Source organism: Pteronotus mesoamericanus, unplaced genomic scaffold (genome assembly GCF_021234165.1).
Source record: "Pteronotus mesoamericanus isolate MK-2021 breed Mesoamerican mustached bat unplaced genomic scaffold, CSHL_Meso_final scaffold_651, whole genome shotgun sequence".
Lineage (NCBI taxonomy): Eukaryota > Metazoa > Chordata > Mammalia > Chiroptera > Mormoopidae > Pteronotus > Pteronotus mesoamericanus.
The window spans coordinates 12,276,310-12,297,017 of record NW_026555325.1 but is presented as its reverse complement, the minus strand read 5'-3'; the positions used below and the strand labels follow the sequence as shown (position 1 = coordinate 12,297,017).

General features: G+C 32.6%; 1 protein-coding gene across 7 annotated transcripts in view; it reads left to right on the top strand.

Annotated features, from left to right (window-relative positions):
• ORC4 (origin recognition complex subunit 4) overlaps positions 1-20,708 on the top strand; it is an 89,463-nt gene that overhangs the window by 40,423 nt on the left and 28,332 nt on the right. For 2 of the 7 annotated variants that reach the window (XM_054562557.1, XM_054562556.1), the window contains 7 exons: positions 4,107-4,180; positions 5,999-6,117; positions 7,010-7,086; positions 7,630-7,720; positions 15,484-15,559; positions 16,000-16,085; positions 19,025-19,073. In XM_054562557.1, the coding sequence (XP_054418532.1) occupies positions 6,034-6,117; positions 7,010-7,086; positions 7,630-7,720; positions 15,484-15,559; positions 16,000-16,085; positions 19,025-19,073 (463 nt within the window). In that variant the 5' untranslated portion in view covers positions 4,107-4,180; positions 5,999-6,033. Of the gene's footprint in view, positions 1-1,483; positions 1,523-4,106; positions 4,181-5,998; positions 6,118-7,009; positions 7,087-7,629; positions 7,721-15,483; positions 15,560-15,999; positions 16,086-19,024; positions 19,074-20,708 lie in introns of all 7 variants that reach the window. The other 5 variants (XM_054562559.1, XM_054562558.1, XM_054562561.1 and 2 more) reach the window with 3 other exon arrangements.

The window sequence follows — 20,708 nt, the reverse complement described above, 5'->3', positions numbered from 1 at the left end:
ATTGATACTATAGCAAGTGTAGAAGCTAAAGAAGTTACTCTCAGGATAAATCATTTCTTGGGATCACCCATTTCACTGTCCCTTGTAACAGTATGAATAAGTAATAGTAGCTACTACCAAGTTCTTTACAATGAAATAATTGTAGTTACTTAGGTTCATATTTGATACCAACGTTGAGTAATCACTTAGTCATGCATAGACATTCAGCTGCTCTTACACTTTATGTCTGGTCCTACTATTAGAATAGTAAGTAAAATCATAGTATAGAAAGCACAGTAGGAAGTGGAAGGAGCTACCCCAGGATCCTGTGGTATAATTTGACGAAAAATTCAAACAGGCTTACTCAATCTATTTGTAGATAATAGAGATTCGGTTGTACCACTAATCACTTTTTTGGTCATTCAGCAGTTTTTTAAAACTATAAAATTAGAATTATCTTTTTCTTAAACTGTTTATTTTGAAATCATCATAAACTCACAGAAGTTGCAAAAATAGTATATGGAGTCCAGTAAATCCTTCACCAAGCTTTTCTTAAGGGTGACATCTTATTCAACTGAAGTGCTGTAGTTAAACCAGGAAATTTACATTGTTACACAGCTGTTAACTAGACCAGGGGTCCCCAACACCCGCCCCCCCCCCCCCCGGGCCTCTGACTGGTACAGGTCTGCAATTAGAAACAGGCTGTGAGCAAAGCTCTCTTTAGCTCTGTCTCCTGTCTCCCCACCCCCTATCCACAGCAGGCTAAAGAGCAAAGCTAATGTGAACACCACTTCTGCACACCACCCCTCACCTCCCAGGTTTACCTGTCCCTGGTGCCAAAAAGGCTGGAACCACCTAACTAGATGACAGATGTTATTCAGTTTTTAGCAGTTTTTGCTTGAACTCATTTTTGCTTTTCTCTCTGTGATTTGATCCTATGTATTGATTTGTGTGACTACAACCACAATAAAAATGGAGAACTGTCCCATCATTACAAAGAAAATCCCTCATGCAAACCCCTTTATAGATATACCCAACCCTCAACCCTGTCCCTGTCTCCTAGTTACCACAATTCTGTTCATTTCTAAATGTTTTGTTGTTTTAGGAATGTGATTCAAATGGAATCTCATAAAATGCAAATTTTGAGATTCGTTCTTTTTTTCTTATGAGCATAATGCTCTTTAGAGCCACCTAAATTATTGCATATATCAATAGTTACTGCTTTTTTTTTTTCTCAGTTATATTTCTCTGTATGGATGTTTCAGAGTTTCCTTAACCGCACTGGCTTTATTGTTTCCAGTCTTGGCTATTACAAGATAACTTCTTATAAACATTTGTATTAAGGCTTTGGTTGAACATAAGTTTTCCTTTCTGTGTTGCATGTTGACTGTATGTTTAATTTTTTAAGAAATTCCTAGAAAGAAACTTTGTAGGGTAGCTAATACCATTTCACATTCTCACCAGTAGTTACATGAGAAATCCAGTTTTCCTTTACAGCATTTAGTGTTCTCCTTTCCCCCTCCCATTTTGGCTGTTCTAATAGGTGTGTATTAATATTTCATTTTCATTTTAATTTGCATTTTCCTAATGGCTAATGATGTTGAACATCTTTTCATATATTTATTTAGTATCCATTTACCCTCTTTGGTGAAAAGTTTATTTATGTCTTATTTTTCTAATTGTTTTTTTATTGTTAAGCTTTGAAGATGTTTTTATATGTGTAAGTCCTTTGTCAAATATGTGGTTTGCAAATATTTTCTCTAAGTCCGAAGCTTATTTTTTCATCTCTAAAATTAGAATTGCCTTTTAAATTCTTTGTTACAGAGATTTGACTGTTACTTGGAGAGGCAAGATGTATTAAAATTAATCTTTTGACTAATTAATCTTTTAATTTTGTAAATTCTGATTCAGGAACTAAAGGAGTGCATATGTTTCTTTCATGGATGATCCCAAATGAAGAAAAGTGCCTGCTTTCAATGCCTTACCTGACCTAACATTTGTTGCAAGGAGGCAGATTAAACACCTGCCCTGCAACCTCAGACATTTTACTTAGCTTTTCTGAGCAATGTTTTCTTAATCCATGAAATGGGAGGAAATGTTTTTAATTCCAATAATACTGTGAAATAGATCAAAATAAATAAAGCATATTGCAAAAGCTATCCCCCACTTTTTAAATATTTAGTCTTCCATATCGTTTAGGGGAAGTTGTTCAAGGACTTGAACCCAGTCTTCTGTAATTTCAGATGTCAACTTGTAGACCTTTTTTAAAGTCAAGAGTATTTTAAACCAGAGGCTGTTATTTCATATTGCTAAAAGGGTTTTTCCCCACACACAGCACTCATTTAAGGTAAAAAATAAATAAATAAAATACATAGAATAAAATAAAAATAATTAATGTAAAGATTCTCAAGCAAAGTGCCTTGTGTAGACATAAGAGGCTGCTGGAAATGTCCCAGGGCAGCCGAGAAAAATACTTTTCTCCTAAGAAAGAAGATTCTTAAGGGATAGGACATCTAGAGTACTCTTCAGTTTCCAATTTGGGAGCCTGGAGCCAGAAGCCCTCTGGGGTTTTATGCTTTGGATACAGGTCTCATACATAAAGGGGAAGACAGATTTGCTTGCTCTCCATCTATCTATCAAGGCCTTGCTCATCTGCTAGCATTTCCAAAGGAAAAAAGATTGCATTCCCAGGCTGGCATCTAGTTGTCAGTATGTGAAATTAACAAATGTGAATATAAAATACAGGGTCAAGCACAAATAATGCCCCTTTTTTATTACATAAAAATCTTTTATTACAAAATCATAAGCATGTAATTCTGTAACATAACAATATCACACTCAAGCACACCATATGGCATTTTAGTTGAAATGTTCAAAAGATATCACTCTCTCGTGCAAGACATTCACATATCCTCCCAACCACACTCAGAGGTGTTACTTCTGCCGGACCCTGTATAATATTGTCACTATGGCTGCTCTGCCTTCACATTATTGAAATTTGTACCTTTTAAAACAGTTGTCTAAGTAACAGTTATATATAACCATGTAATTATATATAATAACTATATTGTATATAACTGAGTATAACTTTGGATTAAATCCTGGCTGTATGACTTAAATGCTGTTTGATTTTGGTCAAGTTAACTTAACTTTTTACATACTCCAATCTTAAATAAGTGTTGTAATAGTACTTATTCCATAGGATTATTTTGAGAATTAAATGATTTAATAAATGCAACATACTTGTAACAATTGATGTTTCATAAACAAACACTGATTAAGCCGTTATTACTTGACTAGTAAAATACTCTTACTAGTATTCTTGTACTCCTACAAGAAAATTAGATCTTTCAGCCATAGGTGTTATCAATGAGTATGGTACCTTCAGGGAGAATTTTAAGTTTTTTTAATTAGTATATATATGTTCATTTCAGTTGTTGCTAACTTTATTTTGGACATTATGCTAAAATACTTGGAATCTTTAAATATCTTCAATTTGGGGACTCTTGTAATTAAATAGAAAATGTTGTTTAATGTAGTTTGATTATGGTTAAAGAGAAATACAGGCAGTTATGGATGTTTACAGAAGAGGCATTTTATTTACTTCCTGTGTAGTGACTATGATTGATCAAGAAAACCAAGGTTTTTGGGTTAGGATGTTTCTATGGGATGAATGTGGGGAGAAACATTCTATATTAAGTAAGCATATATTTTTTTTGTTTGTTTGTTTGTTTTTAAAGAAAGGCAAATAGTAAATTGAAGGGAAAGGTAGTAGGAGTAAGTTTTCTGTAAGAGCCATATATAAAGTGTGGTATGGGAGTATCAAATAAGCCTTCACTTAGACAAAGAGTAGCCACTGAGATTTTCTTTCTCCCCAGTTGTATTGAGAAAATTGACATATTACTGTATAAATTTAAGGTTTATAGCATGATGGTTTGATTTACATATATTGTGAAATGATTACTATAATAGGTTCAGCTGAGAATTTAAAGTTTGAGAAATTTGTACATTTTTCATGTTTTAAAATGTGTGTTCAATTTGATTCTATAATGGTAAATTCTTAAATAATTTTCTTTAAGCCAGCAGTCTTCTATTCATGCTAAAACTTTTTATTATTTCTCTTTAAGGATTTCACTTTGTTGAAATGAGCAGTCGTAAGTCAAAGAATAACAGTTTAATACATGCAGAATACATTTCACAGGTTAGTATATATTTTCACTAATCTCAAGGTTTGTTACCATGCAAAGGTCCTCAGAGAAATAGTCATCTTATTTTTTAATCCTCAGAGGATATATTTATTGATGTTAGAGGAGAAGTGGAGGGGCGAGAGAGAAAATGTGAGAGAGAAACATCAGTCATTTGTCTCCAGTACATGCCCTGACCTGAGATCAAACCTGCAAACTTTTGGAGTTGGGGATGACATTCCAACTAACTGAACCATCTGGCCAGGGCCATCTTCTCCCCTTAGCACTTATAAGGAATCATCCTTTCCGTCGTTAAGGGCAGAATGTCTTATGTTTCTTCTTGTTTTCATTCTTTGTAAGTCTTTGGATAGTTGGGATCCTAACTTATGTCTTCTGAGTGTGTTCTGATGGTACTTCTTTGGTTAAATTTATTCCTGTTTTTTATTCCTTTTGATGCTGTTATAACTGAAGTTGTTTTTGTTTTTATTTGTTCATTGCTAAGGTATCTAAATGCAGTTGATTTTTGTATATTAATCTTGTATCGTACAACCTTGCTGAACTCATTTATTAGTTCTAATAGTTTTTTAATCTTTAGGATTTTATATATATATGATCAGGTAGAAATAGTTTCATATCTTCCCTCCCAATCTGGAAGCTCTGACTAAAACCTTTAGTACAATATTGAATAAAGAGGGCAAGAGAAGACATTTTGGTTTTGGTTTTGGTTTTGATACTGGGGAAATCTATTTAGCCTTTAACCATGGAATATTAGCTGTAGGTTTTTATAGATGCCCTTTATCACAATGAGGAAATTCCCTTATATTGCTGGAATGTTGAATGTCTTTATAATGAACATTTAAAAAGTTTTTTTTTAATTTATTGATTGGTTTTTGAGAGTCAGAGATTGATTTTTTTGTTCTACTTATTTATGCATTCATTAGTTGATTTTTGTATATGCCTTGACCAAGGATTGAACCTGCAACCTTGGAGTATTAGGACAATGTTCTAACCAACTAATCTACCTGGCCAGGGCTATCATGAGCATTTAATACAAGTTCATAGTGTATTTGAAGTGCTAAGCATATATCTATACATATCTCTGTTAAGGAGTGTAATAGGGAATGGGTGTGGTATTTCTATTCTACCTTTTCTATTTATTTGGCTTGATCAGAACTACATTAATTTTAAATTAAAAGTAAATGGTATTAGCATTTCTTTTTTAAAGACCTTTATTTTTCAAGGAAAATGTTTAACTGTTCAAAAAAATTTTTTTTCAACAAGTATAATTTACATATCCTCATAAAGTATACAAATTTATGTACAGCTTCATTAATTTCTGTACATATCTACATTTATATAACCTCTACCTTAGATTACTTTGGGATTTTTGCACCTCTGGCTACTTATTATAGCTTCACTTCACTTTATCCCTGTCTTATATTTTATACATAGTTGTTCCCTCTCTAAGTAGACTTTAATGAAGAAACAAAAGGATTGATATTTCTGTTTGGATGCCTAGCGATCTTATCTAGGTAAAGGAATAAACATTACAGTTAGTTGAGTCTCCATATATGCTCATTTAAGTGTTTTTACAGGTATCAGCTATTACCTATCCAATCCCTATATTGTGTTAGAGATGGCTGCCTTATTTAATCTGAAAAACAGGCTGGTCAGAAAAATATTAGTGTATTTATTTTATAGATTTTAAGATTTAGAAAAAGCTAACTTTAAAATACCTTTCTGGCACCAGTCCTTTTTTTCTTTTCACTTCCTCTGTAATGATAACTATAGATTATTTTATTCCCAGTGAATAATTTTCTTTTATTTATACTCAGTGCATATAAAGAGAACTCATTTATCTCTTCGGTATATGAAGAATCAGTCCCATGCTCTCGGTCAGGGAAAAATAAATAATTTTCAAGCCTTCTTGTTGCTGTTCACGGAGCTTCCTAAGGTTTGTGTCCCTGGAGGACCTCTGCATTAGCAGTAGATGCTGAAAAGGAATGTCTTTAATGGTCCATCTTTTTAAAGAATGTGCTGTATTTTCCAACATAATTTTTACAACAAAGTATAAGTCCTTCATTGTATGATGACTTCAGATTTCAGTTCTTTACAAGAATTTTTTTCATAATTTATTCCAGTGATTTTTTATTTTATAGTCTAGATGAATGTGATATCAATTGTATAATTGAGCATTTCTTATATGCTGTTAACTACTTCTTTGAAGGTTGTTTCTTAAATGGTCCTTTCTATCCACTATATTTGCTTTTTTATTTTTTAAACATGGGACATGCTCTTTAGTAGTATTGTGCTCTGCATCTAATAGGTTCTCAGTAACTATATGGACTTTTAAACTTATTTTATTCCTCAGAATTTTGACCTCTGTGGCAGGTACACATTGGTAGGGCTTGAGCTAAGCCAGTTTAGATGTGTTGGTCTCTAGAAATTGAGGTGTGGTGCATAAGCATTACAAGATTAGCTTACATTATTAGATTACTTCCTGTCTTTGTTCCTTGTCTGACATGTTGCACAGTGAAGTATTCAATCATTCACATGCAGTAAAAAATGCCCTCAAATTGCTGATATAGCCAAAGTAAGTAACTCTCTCTCTTACTGAAACCTTCACAACCAAATTTTTATCTTTTCTCTGGAACTTAAGATAAGTAGAAAGAAATAATTTTATAACTCATTAAAATGGTGCCAGAGCTCTTAAAGAACAGTTATTTAGCAAGGTTTGAACTGCTTCATTAATAACTAATTCTGATTGCTATAAATGTATATTCTTCTTAGTTTCTTATTGAATGGATAATATTTTTATTAATACTCATCTACTTTATTTTCATCAGGTACAAAGAATTTTACGTGAAAGATTTTGTCATCAGAGTCCACACAGCAACCTATTTGGAGTACAAGTACAATATAAGTAAGTGTAGCTATTCCCTTGTTTGTTATTAATATACTTTATAGGCGCCCTTTAGATTTTGCAGAAATTATCATATACAAGTATTATCTTAATGCTAATGAACAAAAAATTTTGCTTTGGATATGGAAGCATTGAATATCATGAAGTAAGAGAGAGAGAAATTATTTTTATAATGAGAAAAACTTTTAACTTTTAGTGTTTCTATTATCTGATAATTATGGAGATAATTCCAAGCTTCTTGTACGTAGTACATGGCAGCCAGTTGTGGAGTAAAAGGTTATAAGAGCTGTCACTGTTGTCTGTCATATAAACCAAGATAATTCAAACTTATTTGATTTCCTCCTGAGGTTTCTAGAGAGTCAGTATTAGCCAACAGTCTTTTCTGTGTTCCGTGTAGGGCTATTTAGAGCATTAAGGCAGGTGCCCAGAGGGAAAGAAAAAAGGAATGACTATTTTCTATGCATATTCAAATTTAGCTTTGAAAACGTAATACCCAGAAATTATTCCAGCTTTTTAAACTTTGGCCTGTGTATGTCATTTTAGACACTTAATTGAGCTGCTAAAAAGAACTGCTATCCATGGAGAAAGTAACTCTGTTCTCATCATTGGACCCCGAGGATCAGGAAAAACTATGGTAAAGCTGTTTAGTTCTGGTGTTTTCTTTATTTTGATAGTCTTGGGATGGTTCCTGTAGATAACACTAAAATGTGTTTCATTATTTTTATTATTTTGTTATTAACACTTTGCTTTTTTCCTTAAATCATTGAAGACATGCAAAACCTTATAAAGTGAGGGTTATATATTTGAATTGAGCATATCTTTTTTACCTTATTTTTCCCCACAGTAGCAAATTTTTAATTGATGTTTGTTTTATCATGGTCTTTTGTCCTTGAAGAATTAATGATTGCCAGTGGAAAATGAAAATTAGCATTTTTGAACATGTACCTTGTGCCTTTTATCTGTGTTCTGTCACTTATTGTTTACTTACCCAATAACGTAGGTATTGTCCCTGTTTATAGATTAGGTAACTATCACACCAAGCATTCTTTTTTCTCTTATCATTTATTGTGTATTGTTCAACCCAGCTCAATTTTTCATATGTCCATTCACATTTTTTAGATTTGTTTTCTACTGTGCCTCATTATCATATTTGCTTAGTTACCTCAAAAATATGTTCTTTCTTTTTTCCCCTCATCTTCTCTTTTCACATTCTTTATTCAGTCTTATATGAGACAAACTATGTTTGTCACTTCGAGAGTATTACTATTCTATTTAATTTTAAATAGTTGGGCTATGTAAAATCTGTTTTCTACTATATTCCATACAATGAATTTAGGGTTTTCACTAACATATATTTTAATCCTGTAAAAGTAAAATTATGTTATAATTACATATTAAGTAAAATTATGTAAAACAGAAGTAAAATTGTGTTTTTTTTAAACAATGTGTATTGACTCTATTATGAAAGATGAGAAAATTAGAACTTTAAGATTGTAGTGTTATCACCCATTTCCAATATTGTTTCAAATACATAAATTGGGAATATAGACCTATGCAAGGAAGTGCTTTCTTTTTAGGTGCCTAGAAGGGAGGTTAATCAGAAGTATTTGGTTAATGTCACTGAAGACCACCCAGCTAACTTGTTTAGAGTTCATGTATGATTTTTCCAGGTCTGGGTGCTCATAGAGTTTCTTTATCTTAGCAGTGTGAAAATTTCACGGGTTATAATCTAAGTGTTGGTTATAAAAACTGATACTATGCAAATCTTCATAATACGAATTTAGATATTTTCTTCAGTAAAAGGTAATTTTCTTCTCCCTCCAGTTTACATTATTTTACTATATCTGGAAAAGATATCATACTAATGTTTGAAGAACATTTTTAGATAATACTTTAATTCTTCAAGAAGTTTCATAGTGATACTTTTGTTATCAATCAGTAGAGAAGGAAAGGCGATCTAGGAAATCAGTGCATTAGATCTATGCATCTTGACGCAATATGGCATTAGAACAGGAAAGCTGAATCTCAGTGATTTGTACCTCAAAGTGTGACTGAATTTATTCTGAACTTCACCTTGGAAGTTTGTCACTGAAGGCATGGAAAAAGGAAAAACCAAAATAGAGCCAGTAAAACTTATAAAAATGGGTAAGTAAATACAAATTGTAACTACTCAATTTCATCAGAAAATTGGCTTAAAATAGATGAATTTTTACCAAAAAAAAGTAAGCAGATAGTACAGAGTTACTGTATTGACCCCCAACACACACACATGCACAGTTTCCCCTCTTATTAATATTAACATCTTGCCTTAGCATGACATATTTGTTACAGTGAATTGCTGTTGATATGTTATCATTACATTAAGGTTCACCATTTGTGTTGTACAATTTTATGGGTTTTAACATGCACATGTCATATAACCACCCTTTCGGTGTCACACAGAGTAGCTCACCATTCTAAGAAATCCCCTGTGCTATACCTGTTTATCCTCCTACCCCAACCCCTGGCAACCACTGATTTTTTTTTACCGCCTCCATACTTTTGCCTTTTTCAGAATGTCGTATAGTTGGAATCATACATTATGTAGCTTTTTTATATTGTCTTCTTCCACTTAGCAATACACATTCAAAGTTCCTCCATGTCATTTCATGGCTTGGCAGGTCACTTCTTTTTAAATGCGTTGTATGAGTATACTACTGTTTATCCATTCACCTATTGAAGGATATCTTGGTCTGTTCTGATTCTGGGAAATTTGAATAAAGCTACTCTAAACACATGTGTGTAAGATTTTAAGTGGACCAGTACATAGGAGTACCAGTTGTTATATTATATGGTAATACTGTGTTTTTAGCTTTGTAAGAACTTGCCAAACTCTCTTTCAGAGTGGTTATACCATTTTGCTCCTTACCAGCATTGAATGAAAGTTCCTATTGTTGTGTATCATCACCAGCATTTTGTATTGTCATTTTTTAAAAAAATTTTATCCATTCTTGTAGTAGGACCTCATTGCTTTTCCACTAATTAATGATTAATTTTTGTTGTATTTTTTTTTCTGTTACTGTTTATCCCACAAATACTCTCCCCCCCACCCTCAAAATCACCACTTTGTTGTCTATGACCATGAGTTCTTTTTCCTTTTTTGCTCAATCCTTCCACCCTCTAAATCCCCCACCCCCACCAATAGCTGTCTTCCTGCCCTCTATCTATGAGTCTATCTCTGTTTTCCTTATTAGTTCAGATTATTCATTAGATTCCACATATGAGTGAAATCATATGGTATTTGTCTTTCTCTGACTGGCTTATTTCACCTAGCATAATAATGTCTAGGTCCATCCATGCTGTCACAAAGGGGAAAACATTCTTTTTATGGCCAAGTAGTATTCTATTATATAAATGTCCAATAGTTGTTTTATCCTTTCATCTAGTGATGGGCTCCTTCCATATGTTGATGATTGTAAAAAAGGCTGCAGTGAACATAGAATGCTTACATTCTTTCAAATTAGTGTTTTGGATTTCTTGGGATAAGTTCCCAGAAGTGGGATTGCTGCGTCAAAAGGCACATGCATTTGTAATGTTTTGGGGTGTCTCCATGCTGCTTTCCACAGCAGATGCACCAATCTCCATTCAGACCAACAGTGCAGGAGGGTTCCCCTTTCACCATATCCTCGCTAGAATTTGTCTGCTGATTTACTAATGATAACTATTCTGACAGGTATGAGGGGATATCTCATTGAGGTTTCAATTAGCATTTCTCTAATAATTAGTGAGGTTGAGCATCTTTTTAATATGTCTCATGCCCATCTACATGTCTTCTTTGGAGAAGTGTCTATTCATGTCCTTGGCTCATTTTTTTAATTGGATTGTTTGCTTTTTTGGTGTTGAGTTTTGTTAAGTTCTTTATAATTTTTGGATATTGACTCCTTATCAGATGTATCAGTGAATATGCTCTCCCGCTCCATGCATTGTCTTTTTATTTTGTTGGTTTCCTTTGCTGTGCAAAAACTTTTTGTTTGATGTAGTCCCATTTGTTTATTTTTTTCTTGTTTCCCTTGCCTAGGAGATACATCAGTAAAAATATCTCTCAAGCAATATTCATTTCTCTGCATGTATTTATCCAGTTTTCCCAACATCGTTTATTGAATGAACTGTCTTTAGCCCATTGTATGTGCTTGCTTCCTCTGTCGAATATAAATTGACTATAAAGTTGTGGGTTTATTTATGGGCTCTTGATTCTGTTCCATTGATTTATGTGTCTGTTTTTATGCCAGTGCTATGCTGTCTAGATTACTAAGGCCTTATAGTACAGTTTGGTATTAGATAGCGTGATTCCTCCACTTTTGTTTTTCTTTCTCAGGATTGCTGTTGCTGTGTGAGGCCTTTTGTGGTTCCATATAAAATTTTTTAAATATTTATTCTATTTCTGTGAAATGCATCATTGGAATCTTTATAAGAATTGCATTAAATCTATAGAATGCTTTGGGTAGCATGGACATTTTAATGATTTAATTCTTTGTATCCATAAATACCATATGTGCTTCCACTTATTTGTGTCTTCAATTTTTTTTCTTCAGTGTCTTATTTTTCAAGTACCGGTCTTTTACATACTTGGTTAGGTTTATTCCTAGGTATTCTTTTTGAAACAATCATGATTGTTTCTTGGTTTCCTTTTCTGGTACTTCGTTATTGGCTTACAAAAATGCAACTTGATTTCTGGATATTAATTTTGTATCTTGCTACTTTGCTGAATTCATTTTTCAGTTTTAGTTCTTTCTTGGTGGAGTCTCTAGGGTTCGTTATGTACAATATCATGTCATCTGCAAATAAGGGCAATTTTACTTCCTCCTTTTCCATTTTGATGCCTTACATTCTTCCTTGTCTGATTGCTGTGGCTAGGACTTCCAGTACTATATTGAATAAGATTCATGAAAGCAGACATCCCTGTCATGTTCCTGATTTTAAGGGAAACACTTGTAGTTTTTTCCTGTTAAATATGGTGCTTGCAGTGGGTTTGATATATATTGTCTTCTTATGTTTAAGTATGTTCCTTCTATTCCCACTTTATTGAAAGTTTTTATCATAAGTGGGTGCTAGATTTTTTCAAATGCTTTCTCTGCATCTATTGATATGATCATGTGGTTTTTATCCTTCATTTTGTTTATGTACTGTATCACATTTATTTCACTATGTATAATCTGTCTATTCTGATTCTCTGATTCTTCCTTATTTAGTTTTGTAGAATTGTATGTTTCTAGGAATTTATCCATTTCATCCAGGTTGTCCAGTTTGTGGGCATATAGTTATTCATAATAATTTCTTACATTCTTTTGTGTTTCTCTGGTGTCTGCTGTTATTTCTTCTCTTTCATTGCTGATTTTATTTATTTGGATCCTCTTTTTTTTTCTTGATGAGTCTGGTTAAAAGGTTTGTCAATCTTGTTTATCTTTTCAAAGAACCGTCTCCTTGATTCATTGATTTCTTATATAATTTTTTTTTAAGACTCTATTTCATTTATTTCTACTCTGATCTTTATTATTTCCTTCCTCCTACTCACTTTTGGCTTTGTTTGTTCTTTTTAAAATTTGTTTAAGTGTAGAGTTAGATTGTTTATTTCAGCTTTTTCTGATTTCTTGAGATAAGTCTGTAATGCTTTGACTTTTCCTCTTAGGATTGCTTTCCCTCTGTCCCACAGATTTGGGGTTGTTGTGTTTTCATTTTCATTTGTTTTAATCAGTCTTTTTATTTCTTCCCTGATTTTGTTGTTGATTCATTCATTGTTTAATACCATGTTATTTAGTTCCATGTCTTTGTGTAGTTTTTGGTGATCGATTTCTAGTTTCATATCATTGTGGTCAGAGAAGATACTTGATATGATTTAAATCTTTTATTTACTGAGATTTGTGTCCTAACATGTGGTCTATCCTAGAAAATAGTATGTATGTTCTGCTGCTTTGCGGTGAAATGCTCTGAAGATAACAATTAAATCCATTTGTTCTAGTGTGTCATTTAAGGTCACTGTCTCCTTGTTGACTTTCTGCCTGGAAAATCTATCCATTGAAGTCAACGGGGTGTTAAAAACCCCAACAATGACTGTATTTCTGTTGATGTCTCTCCCTTTATGTCCATCAAGATGTGCTTCACATATTTAGGTGCTTCTCTGTTGGGTGCGTAAATGTTTACTAGGGTTATACTTTGAAGTCATTTATTTAGTGAACTTCACTGGAATATGGAAGAGTTCCTTACTTGGTATTTCATTTTGGTACAGTGTAATTTATTTCTACTGCACTCCAGTATTGAGAGGTCAGAAAACTGAGGAGCGTTGTTTAACTGTGTCACTTTGTAATTTGCTTTGTGTGAGATTATCCTAAGATATAAAATGGGTTACTCATACATAGGCATGGTCATTAATATAATTATGTAAATTCAAATTTAAAAATAAGATTACAGAGTATTTAAGACATTACTCTTGGCCTGTCTGAAATGCAAAAGTCCAGAATTTACAGTTCATTGATAAAGATTATAGATAGTGTGGTTTGTTGTACTTCAAACATTTTACTTGAAAAAAAAAATAAAGTTCCAAATGACAGATTGAACCCTGGTAAATAACTCACATATAGAAATTCTGTAGACAAATAAACTTATATGATGGGTAAAGCAGCTGTTTCTTCTAATTGATGTTACTTCTGTTTGCGTATTGCTGAATGTTGTGTTCATTAAAGTATTTGGAAATTGTAATAGGTAAGCATAAAAATCCCTAGATACTGGCAGATCTAAGCAAACTCTGCTTGTACATTTGTAAAATTAAATTTTAGCTACAAAGAATGTGGAAATTGGGTAGCCAAATTGGTAATACTGGCTGATGTAACATTTGTAACCAACTAATTTTTTTAGTATAAAATATAGTTTAAAATACTTGAAAAGGTGACATTGTGTCCATAAAAAACTGACTTAAATTATATGATTGGTTACATCCCTAATTACACAGTAAATTTTGGCAGTATTTAAATTGGAACAAAAATTATTTGAAGACGAACTTGCTAATACATTTAAATTATAGTTTCAGACCACACCTCTGCCCCACCATAAAAAAGCTATGAGTTGACCTAGGCAAATCATAACTTGAAGTAAATTACGTGGAAAAAGTGCTCTATAGACCCATTACAACTTTTTATACCTGTGAAAAGTGAAAATACTAATATTAACCTTATTTCGTTCTGCAAAGCATTTGAAATGGTTTCCAAATCATCAAACTTAATACATAAAATCAGAGCCAGGGATATATAAATGTAACATCAAAAGGTGGGGACAATAACATAGCAGATTACTAAAAAAATATTGCAAAGGCCATATTTTGAGAGCCCACGTTTGTATCATCTGGGGACTAACTCTTGTAGTAAGGTCTGACTTGACCCAAAGGAAGAGAAGCATCACCTTATCTTCTGACAGTTCTTTATAAAGAATGTCATATCTCAGCTGGGCTTTTATACATAGAATGAGAGTTGATATATTGAGATTGTCCTTTTAAAGAGTACCTGCACTACCTGTTTTATATTTTAAGGTAGAATTCCATATGCTTAAAAACTGTACAGATAAACAAGGAATAGCTATTATGTTTGATGTCCTGTTGTGAAACTTAATAATTTAAAATGAGGCTATTTGCTCTTCCTATTGCACAAAGATGTTATAGTAACTGCTAGAGAATAGACTGTTGAAAGTATAAATAGTATTTTGTTTTTCAAAATAGTTTACCAATTGTCCCAGTTCCTTTCTTAAATAATTCCTTTTGTTCTCACTAAACTTTGATGCCATCTTAACTTTGTTTGTTTGTGTTTTTAATTTATGGAGCCTGTCTTCTTACAACATTTATTTTGTGATAGTACCCTTCTATTTTAATATTAGAACAGTAACTATATTAGAATAGTTACCCTTCCTTTTAAAAAGCTATTTTGTCTTTTTAAATTTTTATCATTTTCAAATTTTTAAGAAGTGTATGCAGTATTAATATAAAGAGATTATATTTTAATGAGTGATAAGATGGCACAATTCAAAAAGTATAAAGAATATAAGCAGGTGGAATAGTAACCTTTAATTATAAAAATGTGAAGCTTTGTAATTGAACAGTTTAAGGTGGTTTAACGTTTAGTATATTTTTAGTAGTTATGATAAATATATCATTAATAGTAATAATATTTTCATTGCAAGCACTAAGTTTCTGTAATAAGGACTTTCTCTGTATACCTAGTAACTTACACAAATGAAACTAATGAATCTGCAAATTTATTTGTTAATTTAAAGTGACAATCTGTTTATGTTCTTTTTCTATTTGTTATAGTTTAAAAATATGGGCATATCATCTTTACCTATTATTAAATATTTTATAAACTTTTTAATATTATTTAGTTAATAAACCATGCTTTGAAAGAACTAATGGAGATAGAAGACATGAGCGAAAATGTATTACAGGTTCACCTAAATGGTAAGTATGTCATTATTTCGCAATTGGAAATGATAAAACATGTGAGCTTTTCATATTATGAAACTAAATTCACTTTATGTTTTAAATTTAGATTAAGAATTACATTTTAAAAACTAGACTTATGCTTAACAATTCTTAATATAGGACACTGTACACAATATTTTTAGAAACTAAAACAAAAATAAAGGAGGCACATGAGGACTTTTGGTTTTTGTCTTTTTTCTTTAATAACACTAACTCCAAAGAAGATGTTTCTTTGTTCTTTGAATCTACCAAATGTCTTTATTGCTCAGTTGTAAAAAGAAATACAAACTCACAGTCTTTAATTTTTTTTCTAGTTAAATTCAGAAAGCATTAGAAAAAATTTTTGACTGGGAAATAATCTGTACTGTGTCAAATACATATTTTAATTAAATACTTTTAAATGGGCTTTATTTCAGGACTGCTGCAGACCAGTGATAAAATAGCCCTAAAGGAAATCACAAGGCAGTTAAATCTGGAAAATGTAGTTGGAGATAGAGTTTTTGTAAGTATCATTTCTATTCTTTTATTCAGTATGCATCAAAGTAAAAACTGTTATCATAGCTTTATACTTTTGGAATGCTAGGGAGGGTTCAGAGATTCTGAATTGAAATATGCGAGGTTTTTGTTGTAAAAGTGCGTAACATGCTAGGATGCATTTATTCATCAATACCTAGTTTATGTAGATTTTATCTGAGTTTGTTTCTTTATTTGTAAGATAAATAATCTGATTCTTTTTCTTTGGAGATAGATTAATGTTTTTAAAAATACTCTAGTAGTCTATTTGTAGTCTTCTGAGACTTGGTTAGCATGAGAATATCAGAAACTGTGCTGTATTTGAAGCTACAAAAAGGTGGATTTACTCTGGCCTTACAGCCTGTTGACCATGATTAATGAATACCCCTGCATATCAGATTCCTGATCTGTTAAATGGGCTTCTTTGAACTTACTTCACAAAGAACATTAAACATCTGTTTTAAGAAAAGATATTTGATGATAATATACTATATTAATGTCAGTTATCTGGTACTGTTAAACTGTTTTCAGAAACTTACCAATACGTCAGTATTATATTAGCTTAGAATCTAGAACAGTGAACATCAATAGCTTAAGAGAAAGTGATTAGAAATGTTTTCAAACTTTTAAAATCTTTTTACCTATTACTTGATTTATAGGGCTTAAGGGAAGAATAATTAATTTTTAGCTGCCTTAATTTTTGTAATGAAATGACTTATCTTCATTCTGCTTATACATTTGAAGTGAGTTGTATATAAGTGGGGACCCAAAAAAACCAATTTATTTTAAAAAATTGATTGTGTGTTTAACTTCAGTGACCTTCAGGGTACTCTCCATTTGGTGCAGTTGAACTATTGAGACCTTTTTTCCCACTGCTCAAAATAGTTTTTGAAGTCATATATTTTGCTGCCTTTTAGTGCTCTTGTTGTATTTGTTTCACCTCTTCCACATAGGCAAAATGTTTCCCTTTGAGGACTTTTTTCATAAGGAAACAAAATAAGTCTCTGGGGTGAGATCAGGTAAATGGGGAGGGTGGGCACAGAGGTCATGATGTTTTTTGATCAAAAACTGGTGACCACTAGGTGTGGTGTGGGCAGGTGAGCTCGTAAATGTCCTGTTGTGAAACGGGCAAACAAGTTGAAAGAACGCAGCCTCTCAAAACAACGCCAGCTGATACACTGATACAGATGGGTTTCTAGAACACTAAACCTAGTCGGGGAATCATGTACTCCAAGGGGCCCGCCCTCTAAAAAATAATTCTGGGGTTTTGGGGGCTCCCCTCATACCTTCTAATTCATTTTCTGGTCACTAGTAATCATGCAGTGCTATCACTCTAAATCTCTAAACTGTGTACTCAAATGCAGCTACAGTCATCATTGTGAAAACCTCCTTGCATTTAGTAATTCATTCTTTTGTAATTATCTATAAAAAGTTGAGGCAATCATGTGTTACTCTTTAATTGTTTGTAAGTCTCTGAAGTGCAAGTTCAAAATGCCCCTTCTATAACTCCAATGTTCTACCTTCTGTTAGGCTTTAATGTTGAAAATCATTGTCTACTTGGTCTAGGAGAGTTACTATTGTAGAGGCTCTGTTTGGCTTTTGGATTTCCAAGTGAGGTAGATCGGTGTTTCTGACTTTCTTTAGTGGACCTCTGTATATTGGATTCACAGTTGTTTATCATCCTGGTCATCAGCTTTGTTACCATAGTTGTCACATATAAAGATTATTAATTTAATTTCTACGTTATATAGATTAAGCCATTGAGGCTCAGAGAGCATAAATACCTTGTTGAAAGCCAAAATGACAAAGGCTGGACACTGAGAACCTGAGTCACTTAACCCAAAGCCTTTCTGTTTTGATATGCTTATAGCAAATTTGTGTATTCTATACATATATGCATACATATGTATATTTATATATATATATACATACATACTTAATGTGTGGTAAAATAGTCTTTTAAAAAATACCCAAAAGCTAAGCAGTCTTTGAGTAACTTTGACCACTGATTTTCCAACAAATTGCCTCTGAGCCTTTGTTTATGTTATGGAAAATACCTTTAGCCCTGCCTACCTTGGAAAAAGTATTGACTTGACAGAATGCAATCATCACAGAATATATGGAAGTTCTTAAAAAATTATGTTATATCAGTTCTCTTGACCAGGAAACAAACAAGTGTTTCTTTTTTCCTTTACATCTCCTCAAATTTAAAGTTGGCTATTTCTTTAAATTTAAAAATCTGAAGTATAATGACTTTAATGAAAAAATATTTAACAGGGACTTTATCTGCTAGCTGGGACATCTGGATAATACATCTGATACTCTCTTAATTTCCATCTAGAATATTTAAGTTGTATCCAAAAATGTTATGACTGTGCTCCAAGTAAGCATAGCCAAATTTGATATGATACATACAAATTCTATAATATGCTCTTGAATAGAGATGCACTATTATGGTATCTAATAATTTAGACAAATTTCTTCTCCCTTTTCTTTTTGGATCTCATTTAAATTCATGGTCATTATTTTAGTGTTCGAGATTAATTTGAGACTTGTAAGAACCTGATGTGTTTGAAGATGCAAACTGCAATGGATTTCTAGTTCTCTAACTATGTTAATATAACAACTGTTAAAAATTACCTGTAACATTAAATTTTTATGGGTTTTATCCAGAAAATATAAACTTTTGAACATAGTAATGCCATTTTCAGTGCTATGTCATTTTGCTTTTATATTTAAGTTTTAGATTGTAAGCATAGTGATATTCAGCTGAAAATCTGGTCATGACTCTAATTGATCATAAAAAATATGTAGAATGTCTGTGTAATGTTTAAGTCAGGTACAGAGTGTATCTATATAATGTGTAAGGGCCAGAGAGCCCCTCTATTCTTTATTTCACTAATGGTATGTTTTTCTTTTGTTACTCAGGGAAGCTTTGCTGAAAACCTTTCATTCATTCTGGAAGCTTTAAAAAAAGGTAAATATTAACATATTTAACAGTATCAAAGATATTTAACTTTATTTTTCCCTGATTATAAAGTTAACATGTTTTTACAAAAAATTACAAATATATAAAAAAATAAAATAATCATCACTGTAATAGTGATTATCCCAACTAACTTTGGTTTCATATCTTTATTCACCTACAGTATATTTTTGATGTAGGTAAATAATTTTTATGAGAATAAACTCATTTTTGATACTGTGTAGTCTACATGTTTTCATTTACTAATAGCAATGTTGTAAATATGTCATATCTTTCCATGTCAGTAAATATTGAGCTGCACCATCATTTTTATAGTTCTCATAACACTTCATTCTATAAATATATATTAACTATAGTTAAAAATATAAGTTATATCTTAATAACGAGTTATGGGCTTTTATTTCTAAGTTTGTATAATTAGGGAGATATTACATAGTTATGTAACTGGAAACAGGTCCAGCTGCCTGCCTCTATGAAAGCCACTACTTGAGAGGCCGGTGCTCGTGTAAAGGAAAGTAGTTTATTAGCAGGTGCCAGCCATCAGGAAGATGGGGGACTCATGTCTCAAACCCATCTCCACCTCTCAGTGGAGGCAGACATTTTATGAGGGAGAGGGAAACAGAACAGAGAGGTCAGGGAGTGGGGCTGAAAAGTTCCCTCTCTGCAGACTAGCATAATCTATTCTGATAAGACAGGTTATGGTCCAGTGTAGATCATCCTGGTTTAGTCATCCTGGCTCCATGGTTGAAGGTCAGCAAATCTCCTGGAGCAGGATTCTTTAAGGTCCGAGTCTGTATCATTTGAAGTTAGTTCCTAGGATTCTTACACAAACACTCTGTTCACCTACAAGCTATATATTAGCCAGAGTCAACACTTATAGAAACAATGTCAAAAGAATGGTGGGATGGGTGACAATTTTCCACTGTTAAAATCGTGCAGATATTTCCGAGGGTAAATTTCAGTTAGTAGAATCCTGGATTAAAAGGTACAACATTTGCCCTGGCTGGTGTGGCTCAGTGGATTGAGTACCAGCCTGTGAAACAAAGGGTTGTGGGTTTGATTCCCAGTCAGGGCATATGCCTGGGTTGCAGGCCAGGTCCCCAGTTAGAGGTACACGAGAGGCAGCCACCCATTGCTGTTTCTCTCCCTCTTCTTTCTCCGTCCATTCCTCTAAAAATAAATAAAACTTAAAAAAAAAAAAGTACAACATTTGAAAAGAGTAAATACTGCCAAACTTCCCTAGAAGGTCAATTTTCTATGCATATTTCAGAATTCTACTTTCTTCACAATTTCAAAAACAATTATTAATTTTTATATTTGTCTATTCAATAGAAAACTTATTTAATTTGCTGAATTCTGGTAATAATGAGCATCATTTTCTATTTTTATTGGCCACTGATATTTCCTGCTTTGTGTATTTCCTGTTGGTTCTTTGCCTTATTTTGGTGTTTAGCTTGTATTTACTTATAGGAATTCTTTTTATTTTATCGATTGATTTGAGAGAGAGAGAGAGAGAGAGAGAGAGAGGGGAAGGAGGCAAGAGAAAGAAAGAATGAGAGAAAGAAATATCAATTTGTTGTTTCACTTATTTATATATTCATTGGTTGATTTGTGTGTGTGCCTTGA